The sequence below is a fragment of the Bombyx mandarina genome, chromosome 13 (assembly GCF_030267445.1).
Source record: "Bombyx mandarina strain Sakado chromosome 13, ASM3026744v2".
Taxonomy (NCBI): domain Eukaryota; kingdom Metazoa; phylum Arthropoda; class Insecta; order Lepidoptera; family Bombycidae; genus Bombyx; species Bombyx mandarina.
The window spans coordinates 7,733,158-7,748,167 of NC_143220.1; the positions used below are offsets into that span (position 1 = coordinate 7,733,158).

General features: G+C 56.3%; 1 protein-coding gene across 5 annotated transcripts in view; it reads right to left on the minus strand.

Annotated features, from left to right (window-relative positions):
- Nucleotides 1-15,010, minus strand: part of kug (FAT atypical cadherin kugelei) — a 73,066-nt gene that overhangs the window by 5,774 nt on the left and 52,282 nt on the right. For all 5 annotated transcript variants that reach the window (XM_089732638.1, XM_089732640.1, XM_089732636.1 and 2 more), the window contains 9 exons: nucleotides 14,482-14,938; nucleotides 14,059-14,379; nucleotides 12,355-12,513; nucleotides 11,979-12,256; nucleotides 11,465-11,893; nucleotides 11,118-11,339; nucleotides 3,195-5,651; nucleotides 2,085-2,688; nucleotides 1,515-2,009 (listed from right to left, as the gene is read on the minus strand). In XM_089732638.1, coding sequence (XP_089588764.1) covers nucleotides 1,515-2,009; nucleotides 2,085-2,688; nucleotides 3,195-5,651; nucleotides 11,118-11,339; nucleotides 11,465-11,893; nucleotides 11,979-12,256; nucleotides 12,355-12,513; nucleotides 14,059-14,379; nucleotides 14,482-14,938 — 5,422 coding nt within the window. The remainder of the gene's footprint in view (nucleotides 1-1,514; nucleotides 2,010-2,084; nucleotides 2,689-3,194; nucleotides 5,652-11,117; nucleotides 11,340-11,464; nucleotides 11,894-11,978; nucleotides 12,257-12,354; nucleotides 12,514-14,058; nucleotides 14,380-14,481; nucleotides 14,939-15,010) is intronic.

Consider the following 15,010-nt stretch of genomic DNA (forward strand, 5'->3'; position numbering starts at 1 on the left):
ATTTAATACATTTCGTTTTCTTACTATTCAATAATAGGTTATTGATACGGAACCAATGAACCACACACGAAATCGCATCATTCACTTCGTCATAGACTTGTAATTGTCGTTTAATTTTAAATAATAAAGATGTATCATCTGCGAATAATACGACCTCGTGTCGGGACTCAATAAAACTAGGCAAATCGTTTATATATATTAGAAATAAAAAAGGACCCAAAATGGAACCCTGAGGTACACCCATTTTCAACGTGGTGCCTGAAGATCTATTTCCTTTCACATCTACTGTTTGTATCCTTCCTGATAAAAAAATAATTGACTAATCTCAACAAGTAATTTTAGGAGAAAAATAAATAAAAACAAAACAATGCACATAATAATAAAGTAAAGTAATATTGTAGCAACGGCCGTGAGCGACGTGCGTTTGTATAAGCAGAGGAGAGGGTTGGCACTTTTTTTTTTGTCAGGAGGAAATCACCAGACTTCCGCCCTCCACTGGGGATGGAGGGCGGGGCATGTCGGAGTTGAACCGACTAAAACCTTCTGTCGCTCAACAACCAGCATCCAAACCTCGCATGAGACAGAACTCATGAAAAGGCAAAGGGGGGAAAGTGAAGCGTTTAGTGCGGAGCACATCTCTCCCATCACCCTCCCCCTCGGGACGCCGGACTGGCGGTCGTCGGCGCCACGACCACCAGCCCTCTCGGTCAGCAGGCTATCCGAAGCCCGCCTAGATGGCGCCGGTTAGAATAGTCTACCCTCGGAATACCCCGCTGGGTCAGAACCAGCGTGGGCTGAGGATAGCCGGCCTTCCATCACCCGGATGCTCTTGCATAAAACGCGTGCAGAGCAGCTTGCACGTCGTCTTCTTAGGTCCCCTTCGCCGGTCCCCAGGCCGACATGTGAGGGAGACCCGAAACACTTAGAGGGCCAGGGCTTGGGCGAAATCCGCCTCCCCCTGGCCCCCGCTCGACGGCGGCGGGCCTGCGCGTCTCTCACGCGGCCCGCCGCCTCCTTCTGCGAGATGGTGCACTCGCAGAAGTCGAGCATCGCCTTCCAAGGGTTGGCGCTTAAGGAACTTTTTTTTTAAGTATGGAAATTGACTTTTTGCGATGCCATTGTTACAAGTGTCGTTTTTATAAAAATCTTCAGTTTTTCATAATACTTATTATTATATAATTTTTTTTACATATTCTAATTAGCAAGAGCAGTGCTTCACAGTATCTACCACCCGATCGGAATCGCGACCCACTGAGATATTCCGACCTGTAGCTAATAATAATGTTTAAGCGTTGGCAGCACTACCGCAGTGGAGTGTTCGACATGTCGGAAACAATCTGAACTCTACGACTCGCGGTGACTACACAGCTTTACGAACCAAAACGTAGTCTGAAACTCACAGATGGCCTCCAAATTCTCAATCCCAAAGGAAGATAACAGCAATTTGTGTTCTAGTGTAGTATCGAGGGGGCGCCGCCTGCGCGCTCAGCTGTGCGTTAAGTGAAGTGCCTCACCGTTGTATATCTTGTTGTCGACGAACGTGTGCAGGTGCATCTGCTCGGACCACGGCTTGCGGTCGGCCGCGTCGATGTTGAGGTTGCGGCGGTAGTCCGGCGGGATGCCCTCCAGCTCGTCGCCCGCCGACCCGTAGCTGCGCAGCGTGTCCACGTTGTTGAGCGGCGGCGGCTCGGCGCACGACGCGGGCCGCTCGCGCCGCACCGCCTCCAGGTTGGACAGCTTCTCCGCGCGCCCGGGCAGCTTGTCCGCGATGTGGCTGTTCAGCGGCTCGCTCTCGGCGGGCTTGCGCCGGCCCCGCGCGCGCCGCCGCAGCGCCAGCGGCACGCCCGCCGCCAGCAGCAGCAGCACCAGCAGCGCCGCGCCCCCCGCCGCCAGCGGCCAGCGCGCGTCGCACGCCCAGCGCCACGCGTCCCCCAGCGCGCGAGTGCCGCCCGCGCCCGCCCCTCCCGCCACCACCGCGTCCGAGTACAGCGGGTTTCCGCAATTCATGCCTGAAATAACGACGCTCGTAGAACGTAACATAATGTGGTAAGATATAAAAAAACATCGGAGCGAGAGCCACAAACCAGTCTTGTCGGGCGGGCACAGGCAGCGGAAGGAGCCCGGCTCGTTGAGGCAGGTCGCGCCGTTGAGGCAGGGCTCTCCGTCGCACTCGTCCACGTCGTACTCGCAGCGCAGCCCGTAGTAGCCGCGGCACCGGCACGACGGCCCCCAGTCGCCCTCCTCGCAGGCCCCCCCGTGCGCGCACACGCCGGGCGCGCACCAGCGGCCGCGCTCGCAGCGCTCGCCCGCCAGCCCGGCCGCGCACGAGCAGCGGAAGGCGCTGCCGGCCGCCGCGCACGAGCCGCCGTGCAGACACGGCTGCGACGCGCACGGGTCCAGGTCCAGCTCGCAGCGCGGCCCCGAGAAGCGCGCGTGGCAGGTGCACGTGTAGCCCTCGCCCTCGCCCTCGAGCAGTGCCGCGGCGTCCCGACACGAGCCCCCGTTGAGGCACGGGTAGGAGGAGCAGGGTGTGGGGGGCGCCAGGGGGCCGCACTCGCTGCCGATGCGGACCCTTACTCTCCTGGCGAGCTGTGCCCTTCCGTCGTTGGACGTGCCGCCCTCCTCTAGTGGCAGAATGGCGTTGCCCAGTTTCAAATCTGCGATGCAGCCTTCGAATCCGTACGTCACCTGTTTCATTAAAAAAAAACGAAAGGAATTAATCTATTAACCATACAAAAAGAAACTTTGTTTGATATAATACTTATTTTAGTGAATTTGATCAAGAATGTAAAATCGAGAACTACGCTCGCAGACCACCATCACCCAGAAAGTGCGGCATGATGAAGCAAGTTGTAACATTGGTGCACCCAAAGTCTATGAGTGAAACCAGCTACATTTAAATACATATGGAGAAAACCTGTAACTCCTATTGTTTGTTGTTTGGATTTGTAAGTTGGGCGTCCTCTTGATATTGTATTGCTTGTAATTACTGAGTGTGGGAATGAATTTACTGACTGTAGTAAGCTTATACGTCCTCATTCCTGATTTATTTACACGGCCGACTCTCAGTGTTGTTCGGTCTACTAGTTCTAACGGCAGCAGCAGCCAAGCAGGGGCCAGCGCTCGTTGTAGTAGATACAATCGTGTTTTACTCAGTGTAAAGACTACAAATCTAAGTGCATCCAAATAGTCACCTGCTCCTGCGCGAAGGCGTGCGCGTGCCGCAGCAGCGCGGCGCCCACCAGCACGCGGTCGGCGCGCACGTCCAGCACGGCGGCGGGCGGCGGCGTCTGCGCGTGCGCGCTGCGCCGGTCCACCGTGAGCCGCATGCTGGCGCCGCGCCGCTCCAGCCGCGCCTCGTGCCACGCGCCGTCCGCCACCGGCACCGCCGCGCGCACCATGGCCGGCCCCGAGCCCAGCTCCATGCGGAACTGCAGGTAGCCCTCCGCCACCTCCAGCGCGGCCACGTCCACGCGCCCCGCCGCCGCCAGCAGCGTGCCGCGCTCGCGCCGCGTGCGGAACCGCAGCGACACGGCCAGCTCGTCGTCCGGCAGCCGCGCGCCCTCCACGGCGCCGCGCTCCACGCGGTAGGCGAGGTACCCGTCGCCCGAGAACTGCGCCACGCTGGGCGCCCGGCACTCGCCGCACTCCCCGGCCGCCGCGTCGCACCGCTCCCCGCCGTACCCGATCTCGCAGGCGCATTCACCTCGAAGCTGGTGAGGGAACACCACCATCGCGACGACGTCCGTGGCGACGACCCTGGCGTCATCGTCGCGCAGCTTCACTCGCTCCGCGCAGGTCCCGTGGGCGCAGCCGCCGGCGCACGACACCCGCACCAGCTCCTCCACGACGAGGCGCGCGCACTCCTCGATGCGCTCCAGGTGCGCGTGCAGTCGGCGCCGCAGCGCGTCCGCCGCCATGTAAGATCCTCCAGACCGGACCGCGAAGGCCACGTCGAGGTCCTGAGCGACCTGACGTTTGGTCCTTTTCCCGAAGACGTCCTCGTCGTCGCCGCCCGAAGGCTGCACGCTCACTATGATGACATCGAGCGGTCCGCGGTCGGTCGCCTCGGCGACGGCTCGAACGAATCCTTTCCGATGACTCAGGACGAAGTCGCGGTCGGTCACTTCGCGGAAGCGGACGACCACGGAACGCGAGAGCATCTCGTCGGAAATAAGAACGACCGTGACTCGCACCATCGCGTAGCTGATGAACTTGCCGTCGCCGACGGTGACGTTGAGTCGGTACTCGCCGACGTCGAGCCGGGGCGCCGCCCGCAGCGTGCCGTCCGCGGCGCCGAGCTCGAACAGGTCCGCGGGCGGGTAGGGCGCGCCGTCCGCCGCCGCCATGCTGTACGTCAGCGTGTCGTAGGCGTCGCGGTCCGAGGCGAACACGCGCCCGATCACTCCGCCGGGAAACTCGTCTAGGTACGAGTTTATGAAGATCTCTAACGGCGTCACGACCGGCGGATACTGCGACTCTTCTATCACTTTAATGTAAACCCAGGCGTCGGAGTACAGCGGCGGAGTGCCGTTGTCGAATACTCGCACTTGCAGGGCGTAATGGTCTTTGATGCGATGGTTGAAACGGGTCGCCGACCGAAGGTATCCGTCTTGTTCGAGCCGAAACGCGCCCATTTCGTTGCCCGACTGAAAATCGAAGGTGAAAGGAGCCGCATTCGGCGCTGCGTCCGCGTCTTCCACTGTGAACTTGAGGATGGTGTGTCCGAGCGGGCGGTCCTCCTGCACGACCGCCGTGTAGTTGGACTGCGCGAACAGCGGCGGGTTGTCGTTGGCGTCGATCACCTCGATGTTGACGGTCGCGCTCGCCTCGAGGACCGGCACCCCGCGATCTTTGGCTCGCACCTCCAGCGCGTAGGCCGGGGTGAGTTCTCGGTCCAGCGACGCCGCCACCGACACGTACCCGGTGTCCGCGTCTATGGAGAACCGTCCGTCCCGGTCCCCGCGCGCTATGGAGTACGTGACGCGCCCGTTGCTGCCCGAGTCGGCGTCGTCGGCGATCACTTGCACGACTCGAACGCCCGGGGCGGAGTCCTCGCGGACGCGCGCCGCGTACGAGCTCTGGGCGAACACCGGCGAGTTGTCGTTGCTGTCCGTCACGGTGATGTTGACCGTCGTCAGGTCACTGAGAGGCGGGGACCCTCCGTCGATGGCCTGCACCGTCAGCAGGTACTCCTTCCTCCGTTCGTAGTCGAGGGGACGAGCGATGGTGAGCACGCCGGAAGCGCGGTCGACGGCGAAGTCCTCCCGGTCGTCCCCGGCGACCAGCGAGTAGTACACGTCGGCGTTGACCCCGGCGTCGCGGGAGGTGGCTCGCACGCGCAGCAGCTCGGTGCCCGGCGCGTCGACCTCGGGCGCGGTGGCGCGGTACTGGTGGAACTCGAACTCGGGCGGGTTGTCGTTGACGTCGGCGACGGTGAGGCGCAGCGTGGCGGTGGCGGACAGCGGGGGCCGGCCGCCGTCCCGCGCCACCAGCAGCAGGCGGTGCTCGGCGCGCGTCTCGCGGTCCAGGGGCCCGCGCAGGGTGATGATGCCGTTGTCTCCGTCGAGCTCGAAGCCTTCGTTTCCTTCGTTCGCGAACGAATATCGAATGAGTCGGTTTTCGCCGAGGTCTGCATCAGTAGCGTGGACCTGTGAATAAGATTTATGAATTTATATTCGGTGAAAGATATATTATTTTGGTTCTAAATAATGATTTGTTTAAGTTTATGCACAAGAGTACAACGATACACTTAATATTGTTACGCCGCTAAGAGCAACGCCCTCTATCGTCGTGTAGCAAAAACGAACATCAAAAGAACTAATAAAATCGATAACGCTCGGGAAGTACATCGCCATCTATTATCAAATAGCGGAAACTCATATCGAAACTACTCGACGTGTCAGAAATATTCTCGATAATTCTAGGAATGTCGTATCGACTTTAAAAGCGCTTCAGAGATGGCAACGCGGCCCGGTCACCGTTCTCGCCGAACCCGTCGCTTGCGACGAAGGGCTCGACGAGTAAATTAACTCTCAGACACAGCCCACTGAGTTTCTCGCCGGATCTTCTCAGTGGGTCGCGTTTCCGATCCGGTGGTAGATTCTGCGAAGCACGGCTCTCGCTAGGGTTCGTGTTAGCAACGTCATCAGGTTGAGCCCCGTGAGCTCACCTACTAAAGTTAAGGTTACGCTGAAATAGCCTCTAGGGCTATCAGCTTAGATAGGAAAAAAAAAAAAAAAGAAGCAACGCGGTCAGTTAGTAATCGGATCTACTCGAAGCGAAACAGCGAACGGAGCGGAAGAAGTGAACTACGAGTCGTAAAGTATTTTCAGTGTTAAATTGAGTTTCATTTTGTACTTCGGTGGAAGTTTTATTCATCCCGAATCCCAACGCGTAACAATATCTAAGACTTTACAGTTTAATTTATGGTCGTTACGTATTTGCAGTCACATTCTCGCTCACGACTCGGTCGTGCGCGGACGTGCTTTCCGATCCGTTGCTCGCTTGCGAGCTGCGTCTCTGAGCTCACAGTTGTGCGCGACAGCGTAGTGGCCGTGAATACATTCTCGTTTACGACTCGGTTGTGTGCGGACGTGCCTTCCAATCCGTTAGTCGCTTGCGATCTACGCATCGGAACACACATTTGTACGCGATAGTGTTGTAACCGCGAATACCCACCCCATACCAACTGTCTTTTTCAAGGCAACCAATCGCTACGATCAGGCTTCCTGTGGCACTATCACAGGCTAGCGATTTCCTAACCCTTCCCAAAACAACAGTCTTTTTCAAGACTAGACCCCCGCTCGGTGTTCCGCCCGCTGTAGCATTATACAGCCCGAGCGGGTTCCTTTCCTTTTCCGCGCCGATTGCCGTTTTCACGGCATAGGCATCCCCCCCCTGCTCCTTGCTGTCCTGCAGCACAGGGGGGTTTTAAATCCTATCCAGGGCCTCGCCTCTCGGCGAGTTCAACAAAGATCCCGGGGCCGCCCCCCCGGGCAAGAAGACCAAGAAATGGAAGAAAGTGGAAGTGATAGTGATTTTGTCGGGTTCCTCCGGGAAAGGTACCCGACAATTAGGGCCGAATATCTAGCCTATAGGGCCTCTCGCACTACCCCCGCCCCCGCGCCCGCGTCGATTACGTCATCACGCGCTTCGTCCGTCGCGACCTCGATTGTCTCGAGTCCAGGCTCCGATACCGAATCGGAGATGGATTTCGAATCCGCGTCAAGCCCTCAGCCTGGAACTTCGGATGGGTTCCAAACCGTAACGCGCGGTAAGAAGCGTACTCGCGCCGTGGAGTCCCGGAGCTCCACGACGAAGCAGACCAAATCGGCGACCGCCTCCCGCCCGCAGGTAGTCGTGACACCGGAGTCGGACTCCGCTCGCCGCGTAACTCCACCGCCGCGTCCCAAACCCGCGCCCGCTTCTAAAATAGCTGCCCCGCCCCCGCTGATTCTCCAGGAAAAAACCGCGTGGAACCGCGTTTCCCAGGCCCTTCAGGCCAATAAAATCAACTACACGCGACGTTACGCGCATGGGATTCAGATTAAGGTCGCAATGCCGGGCGACCATAGGGCCCTCTCTGCATACCTCCGAAAGGAGAACATAGGTTTCCATACCTATGCTCTTCAGGAGTACCGCGAGCTCCGCGTAGTAATACGCGGAGTACCCAAAGAACTTGACGTATACGAGTCCGTGTCCCGTACTTTGTAAATCTTTACCGGTAATCAATGGCGCGAAACGGTAGAGAAAAACCATTCTCCCTTACGTTAGCATTGTACAATGCTAACGGACTCGCGCGGCAACGCGATCAAATTTTCGAATTCTTCCGCGACAATCTTGTAGATATCTTGTTATCTCCTGCCTGAAGCCCTCGCGTCGTGATCCGAAAGTCGCGAATTACGTCATGGTTAGGAATGACAGACTCACCGCCTCCAAAGGCGGGACTGCCATTTACTATAGGTGGGCCCTGCACGTTATCCCTCTCGATACTCCCTCGCTCTCACATATCGAGGCGTCAGTGTGCCGTATCTCGCTGACGGGACACCAGCCGATCGTCATCGCATCCGTTTATCTCCCCCCGGACAAGCCCCTTCTGAGCAGTGACATCGAGTCACTGTTCGGCATGGGAGACTCTGTCATCCTGGCAGGCGATTTAAATTGCCACCACACTAGGTGGAATTGCCATCGTACAAACGTCAACGGTAGGCGTCTCGACGCGTTTATAGACGACCTCACCTTCGAAGTAGTCGGCCCCCCAACTCCAACATGTTATCCGTATAACATCGCGCTCCGTCCGAGCACTATAAGCCTGGAACTGCTTAGGAACGTAACTCTGCGCTTGCGTTCCATCGAAGCACTGTCAGAGCTCGACTCAGACCACCGACCTGTCGTTATGCAGCTCGGTCGCCCTCACAACCCAGTCACTGTTACGAGGACCATGGTGGATTGGAATAAGCTGGGCACGTACCTAGCCAAAGCCGCTCCGCCAATCCTCCCTTACGGCCCGGATTCGAATCTATCCCCCGAGGACACCGTCGAATCCATAAACATCATTACCGATCACATCTCTTCCGCGATCATTAGATCTTCTAAAGAAGTCGATGTGGAGGATAGCTTCCACCGCATCAGACTGTCCCCCAAACTTAGGAATCTCTTAAGAGTTAGGAATGCGGCAATCCGGGCCTACGATCGTCTTCCCACGCATTCAAACCGGATTCGTAAGCGTCGTCTACAACGCGAAGTCCACTCCCGCCTAAGCGACGCGCGTAACGAAAATAGGCATAGTTATTTAGAACAACTCGCGCCCTCCCACCAAGCATACTGGCGACTAGCTAGGACTCTCAAATCCGAAACTACCGCTACTATGCCTCCCCTCGTACGCCCTTCAGGCCAACCACTGGCATTCGATGACGATGACAAGGCTGAGCTGCTGGCCGATGCACTGCAAGAGCAGTGCACCACCAGCACTCAATACGCGGACCCCGAACACACCGAGTTAGTCGACAGAGAGGTCGAGCGCAGAGCTTCCCTGCCGCCCTCGGACGCGTTACCCCCATTACCACTGACGAAGTCAGAGAAGCGGATATTATCGGTATACATAAGCCGGGCAAACCGAAAAACGAAACTTCTAGTTACCGTCCGATTAGTCTCCTCCCAACAATAGGAAAAATTTACGAACGGCTCCTTAGGAAACGCCTCTGGGACTTTGTTACCGCGAACAAAATTCTCATAGACCAACAGTTCGGATTTCGCTCTAAACACTCGTGCGTACAACAAGTGCACCGCCTCACGGAGCACATCCTGATAGGACCAACTAGGCGTAAACAAATCCCGACCGGCGCCCTCTTCTTCGATATCGCGAAGGCGTTCGACAAAGTCTGGCACAACGGTTTGATTTACAAACTGTACAACATGGGAGTGCCAGACAGACTCGTGCTCATCATACGAGACTTCTTGTCGAAACGTTCGTTTCGATATCGAGTAGAGGGAACTCGTTCTCGTCCCCGTCAACTGACTGCCGGAGTCCCGCAAGGCTCCGCGCTCTCCCCGTTATTATTTAGTTTGTATATCAATGATATACTCCGGTCTCCGGAGACCCATCTAGCGCTCTTCGCCGATGACACGGCTATCTACTACTCGTGTAGGAAGATGTCGTTGCTTCATCGGCGACTCCAGATCGCAGTAGCCACCATGGGACAGTGGTTCCGGAAGTGGCGAATCGACATCAACCCCACGAAAAGCACAGCGGTGCTCTTCAAAAGGGGTCGCCCTCCGAACATCACTTCGAGCATCCAAAAAAAAAAACCTCCGCCGTTAGCCCCATCACTCTCTTTGGCTAGCTCATACCGTGGGCCTCGAAAGTCAAATATCTAGGCGTCACCCTCGACAGAGGGATGACATTCCGTCCCCACATAACACGCGACCACGCCGCCTTTATACTAGGACGACTTTACCCAAGGCTTTGTAGTCGAAGCAAGCTGTCCCTCCGTAATAAGGTAACTCTCTACAAAACTTGCATACGCCTCGTCGTGACGTATGCAAGCGTAGTATTCGCTCACGTAGCCCGCACCCACTTGAAATCCCTTCAGGTTATTCAATCCCGATTCTGCAGGATAGCCGTCGGAGCGCCATGGTTCCTGAGGAACGTGGATCTCCACGATGACCTGGAGCTCGATTCAGTTAGTAAGTATCTACAGTCGGCATCGCTGCGCCATTTTGAGAAGGCGGCACGACATGAGAACCCTCTTATTGTAGCCGCTGGAAACTACATACCCGACCCAGTAGACCGAATGGTAAACCGTCGACGTCGCCCAAAGCACGTCATTACGGATCCTCCTGATCCATTAACGGTGCTTTTAGGCACCACAAACACCGGTCACCGTCCTCGTCGAACCCATCGCTTGCGACGAAGGGCTTGACGAGTGAATAAACCCACAGACACAGCCCACTGAGTTTCTCGTCGGATCTTCTCAGTGGGTCGCGTTTCTGATCCGATGGTAGATTCTGCGAAGCACTGCTCTTGCTAGGGTCAGTGTTAGCAACTCTCCAGTTTGAGCCCCGCGAGCTCACCTACAAACGTTAGGGCGAAACTGAAATAGCCTCTCAAGGCTATCAGCATAGAAAGGAAAAAAAAAAACCTATTTGTACATCTATTATTTTACTTTTCCCAATTTATCTTTCAGCTCACAGACTTCCACTGCTGGACATAGGCCTTCCCCAAGCGTCGCCACAACGACCGGTCCGGCGCTGCTGCAACTAGTGGTTCCTCGCGAACCATACGTCGTCGCTCCACCTTGGGAGGTCGCGTAGTGTTGGTCTCAAAAAATAATATCTCCTCTTCTCTTCTCGTGGGTGTCGTAAAAGGCGATTATCCAATAAATGTGCAGCAGCGTTCTTCGAGTATCATAACAGTACGCTGCGATCGCCAACTCGCACACCAAGCGTGGCGATTATGGCAACCGCCCGTCGCACTCCCAATATGGCTGACAAATAAAACCGAACCCCATTCCCCCGCAGCTCAGATATTCCTGGCTACGGTAACATCTATTATTATATTACAATAAAATTATCGAATATATTTGTAAGCAATTGCGAAGGCTTGATTGCGGTACCTTCGCCACGAGAGTGCCGAGGTCGGCGTCCTCGGGCAGCGTGACGCTGTAGAGGGCCGCGGAGAAGCGCGGCGGGTTGTCGTTGACGTCGCGCAGCGCCACCAGCAGCTCGGAGCTGCACTCCCACTGCGGGCGCGCGCGGTCCTGCGCATGCGCACGCAGCCGGTACTCCGCCACGGCCTCGCGGTCCAGCGCCGCCGCCACCGACACCTCGCCCGCCTCCTGCGCCGCCAAGCACACACAACTAGAGTCGCCAATATCACTATTCTTACTCTCTTTAGGTTCGCCCAATGGAAGTGCCGGACTATGTTAGTGAATTGTTTTGTCGCCAGTGTACAGTGTCGTACCTTGTCGATTGTGAAGTGATGCGCGTGGTCGCCGGTGAGGTAGTACCGCAAGCGCGCGTTGTCCGGCTCGTCCGCGTCTCGCGTCTCCAGCGTCATGACGCGCGTGCCGAGCGGCGCGTCCTCGGACAGGTGCGCGTAGTACCGGTGGCGGACGCAGTACGGCGGGTTATCGTTCACGTCGACTACCGTCACGTGCACTTCCGTGTAGGCCGTAAACTTGCCGTCCGTAGCGGCCACCGTGAGTCGGTACAGCGCCTGCAGCTCCCGGTCCAAGGGCCGAGCTACGAACAGTTCTCCGGAGGCTCGCAGCTGGAACCGTGCGTGCTCGTCGCCCTCCGACACGAAGTACGCGAGCGGAGCGCCCGCCGCGTCCTCGTCGCGCACCTCCAGACGCGCCGCCACCGTGCCCGCCGCCGCGTCCTCGCGCACCTGCACACGCAACCCGCACCCGCGCGCTCAGTGCCCGCTCACTGACCGCTCCCCGGCCGCTCCCGCGTCTCCCGAACGAACGTACCTGTGCGTGATATATCTCCTGTTTGAAGACGGGCGGACAGTCGTTGTAGTCGACGAGCCTCACGATGAGTGTGGAGCGAGACACGCGCGGCGGCGTGGCGCCGTCGGTGGCGAGCAGTGGCACGCGGTGCTCGGCGCGGTCCTCGCGGTCCAGCGGCGCCAGCGTGGTCACCCACCCGCTGTGCTGTTCCACCGCAAACAGCGAGCTTCCCGTGCCGTCCTCCGCCAACGAGAACCGCACCTCGCCGTTGGAGCCGGCGTCCTCGTCGTCCGCCATCACTGCAACACGCGGGCGGTGAGGACGCGGGCGGTGAGGACGCGGGTGGTGAGGACGCGGGTGGTGAGGACGCGGGCGGTCGGGACGCGGCTGCACTCACGCTGCACGAGGCTGGTGTGCGGCGGCGCGTTCTCTGCGACGTGCACGACGTAGGGCTGCGAGTGGAAGGCGGGCGCGTGCTCGTTGACGTCGAGGACGTGGAGGCGCGTCAGCACCATGGTGGCCGGCGCAGGGCTGCCCGCGCCCTCCGCTATTACTCCTGCGAGCATAATTATACTAACGTACACGACAGTAATGACAATATGTGAACGGTTTACGTTTGACTGTCCGAGCTGGGATCTGAGGCAGGGTTGTGGGTGCCGGAAATAAACACAACATAATCACGGTCAAGGATCTTCATCCAGAAGTCAAATAATAAATATCTTTAGCATAAATAAGAGACTCCAGAGTTTCAGACCCTCCTCCTGACTGAGCCTTTGCTCACCCACCTGTCCTGGTGAAACTGGAAAGGTTTCCGAGCCACCAGTAAGTAATCTTTCAATCATAAAAGTTTCAAGTGTACAACCAAAAGACGACAGATGATCGAAATTTAAAAAAATTAAGAGTATTAATTAGAACTAGAGGTCCCGCAGTAGTCGAAATTCGACTATAATTAATTGGAATTGTAAGTTTGTACACTATTATGATTGTATTTTATACTTCTATAATAACAAATTTCGCCAAGACTACACTATAAAAAATATTAATAAAGACAAACAATATTTAATCTATTCTCATTTTGACAACAGACGTCAAGAACAAAAGCTTGACAATAAATAGTATGCATGCGTGTGTGCGTCAAATACATGGTATGTAGTGTGTGTAATGTTTTCTTTATTGATGCAATGTATATTTTATGCATTATTTTAAAAAAATATTAGCATTGTGCACTTCTTCTCTATATTCTCTATAAGTGTGGAAAATTTCATACTCCTCCGTCCGCGCAATTTTCGTAAAAAGGGATACAAAGTTTTTGCTTCACGTATTAATTAAGTATTAGAATTAGAATAGTAAAAGAGTATAAATGTATGAATTAGTAGGTCGAACATCAAACCCATTAAAATTATATATTTGGTTTTGAAAATATGTTAGGTCAAATCGTAAGTACATTTGTGCATTCTGACATTTTCGTTATAATTATAATTGGCACCATAAACAGCCATGGTAGCCCACACCGGAGCCCCACCGTCGCGAGCAGTCCGCGGCGCCGGGAGGTTCGATTCTGGCTAAGTGCCTTTCTAAGCTTCAGTCTCCCTTGTTTTGCGGAGGATAGTTGTGATAGTTCCACCTCCTGGTGCCGCGGGGCACAGCGTCCCGTCGGAGCGCCCAGGGAGATTCACTGAATGGTGGAACTGGCCCGAATGACTATTTTATGAATATATTTGATTGTGAACTGCGGCACTAGATTAAACTCCCCACTAGAATTTAGAATTCCCTGCGTTCGTACGTGTCAAAATATGTTTTCATATTCCTGTACTATATGCATTGAAACATTATTTATTCGTAGATTGAAACGAAATAATAAAACACTGCTTTTGTAAACTACAAACAATCTTCAAGCATGTTTTAGGGATTTAAGAGTATATTTATAAGAAACATAGTTTGTGAGTTTTGAAGGTACTGAATTCCATTCAATTTTTAAAAATCATCTGTAACATCGTCACGGGACGATGTCTCTCATTCAACCGACGACAAGTCGCTCTAAGGAACTTTGTCACCAACTGTAAGGTACTAACAACTGGGGAGATTTAGACAGAACGCGTACCTATGACATGGTCGGCGGCGGTCTCGCGGTCGAGCGAGCCGGCGAGCACGAGTCGGCCGCTAGAGTCCACGGCGAACAGGTCCCGCGCCGGCCCCGCGGCCAGGCGCAGGCGGGGGGCCGGGCCCGCGCCCCCCTCCAGCACGCGCAGCTCGGCCACCAGCGTGCCGGCCGCAGCGTCCTCCCGCAAGAAGAGGTCGGCAGGAGGCGGCGCGAGGCGGGGGGCAGCCTCCCCGGCGCCCAGCACGAACACGGACACGGGCGCCTCGGCCGCCAGCCCGCCGCCGTCCCGCGCCCGCACCCACACCTGCACTGCGCGCGACCCTGCCGGCGACGCACGTTGTCGGCATTCGTACTGGTATTTAATTAACAGAATATACGCTGCGGCACAAGACCACGTTGTAGAATTCAAAGATTTGTTCGTACCGAAAGCTGTCGCATCACTAGCGAACGAGAGAGTGCCAGTGAGAGGATCGACAGCGAACAATCCTGCCGCGTCGGATCGCGCGTCCCCTTCGTAGAGCGAGTACGTGATGCGCGCGTTGTCGGCCGCGTCAGCGTCGGTCGCCGACAACGTGAGCAGCGGGGCGCCGGGCGGCGCGTCGTGCCGAGCCGCCGCGCGGTACTCGCGCAGCGGGAACACCGGCGCGTTGTCGTTAAGGTCGGCGACGCGCACGCGCACCACGGTGTGCTGCAGCAGGCCGCCGCCGTCGCGCGCCGTCACGGGCACCTCCCACTCGGCGCGCCGCTCGCGGTCCAGCATCACGCGAGTCGTCAGGGCGCCGCTCGCGCCGTCTATGGCAAACGTTTCGCGCAGTTTCGCTGAAGGTATTGAGTATGTTACCGTGCCGTACTCGCCGTCGTCGTCGTCGTACGCTTTAACCTGACGAGGAGGGGACGAATTAATAAATATTTTACATAAATGATTTTGGACGCGTTTACAAGATGTTCAGTT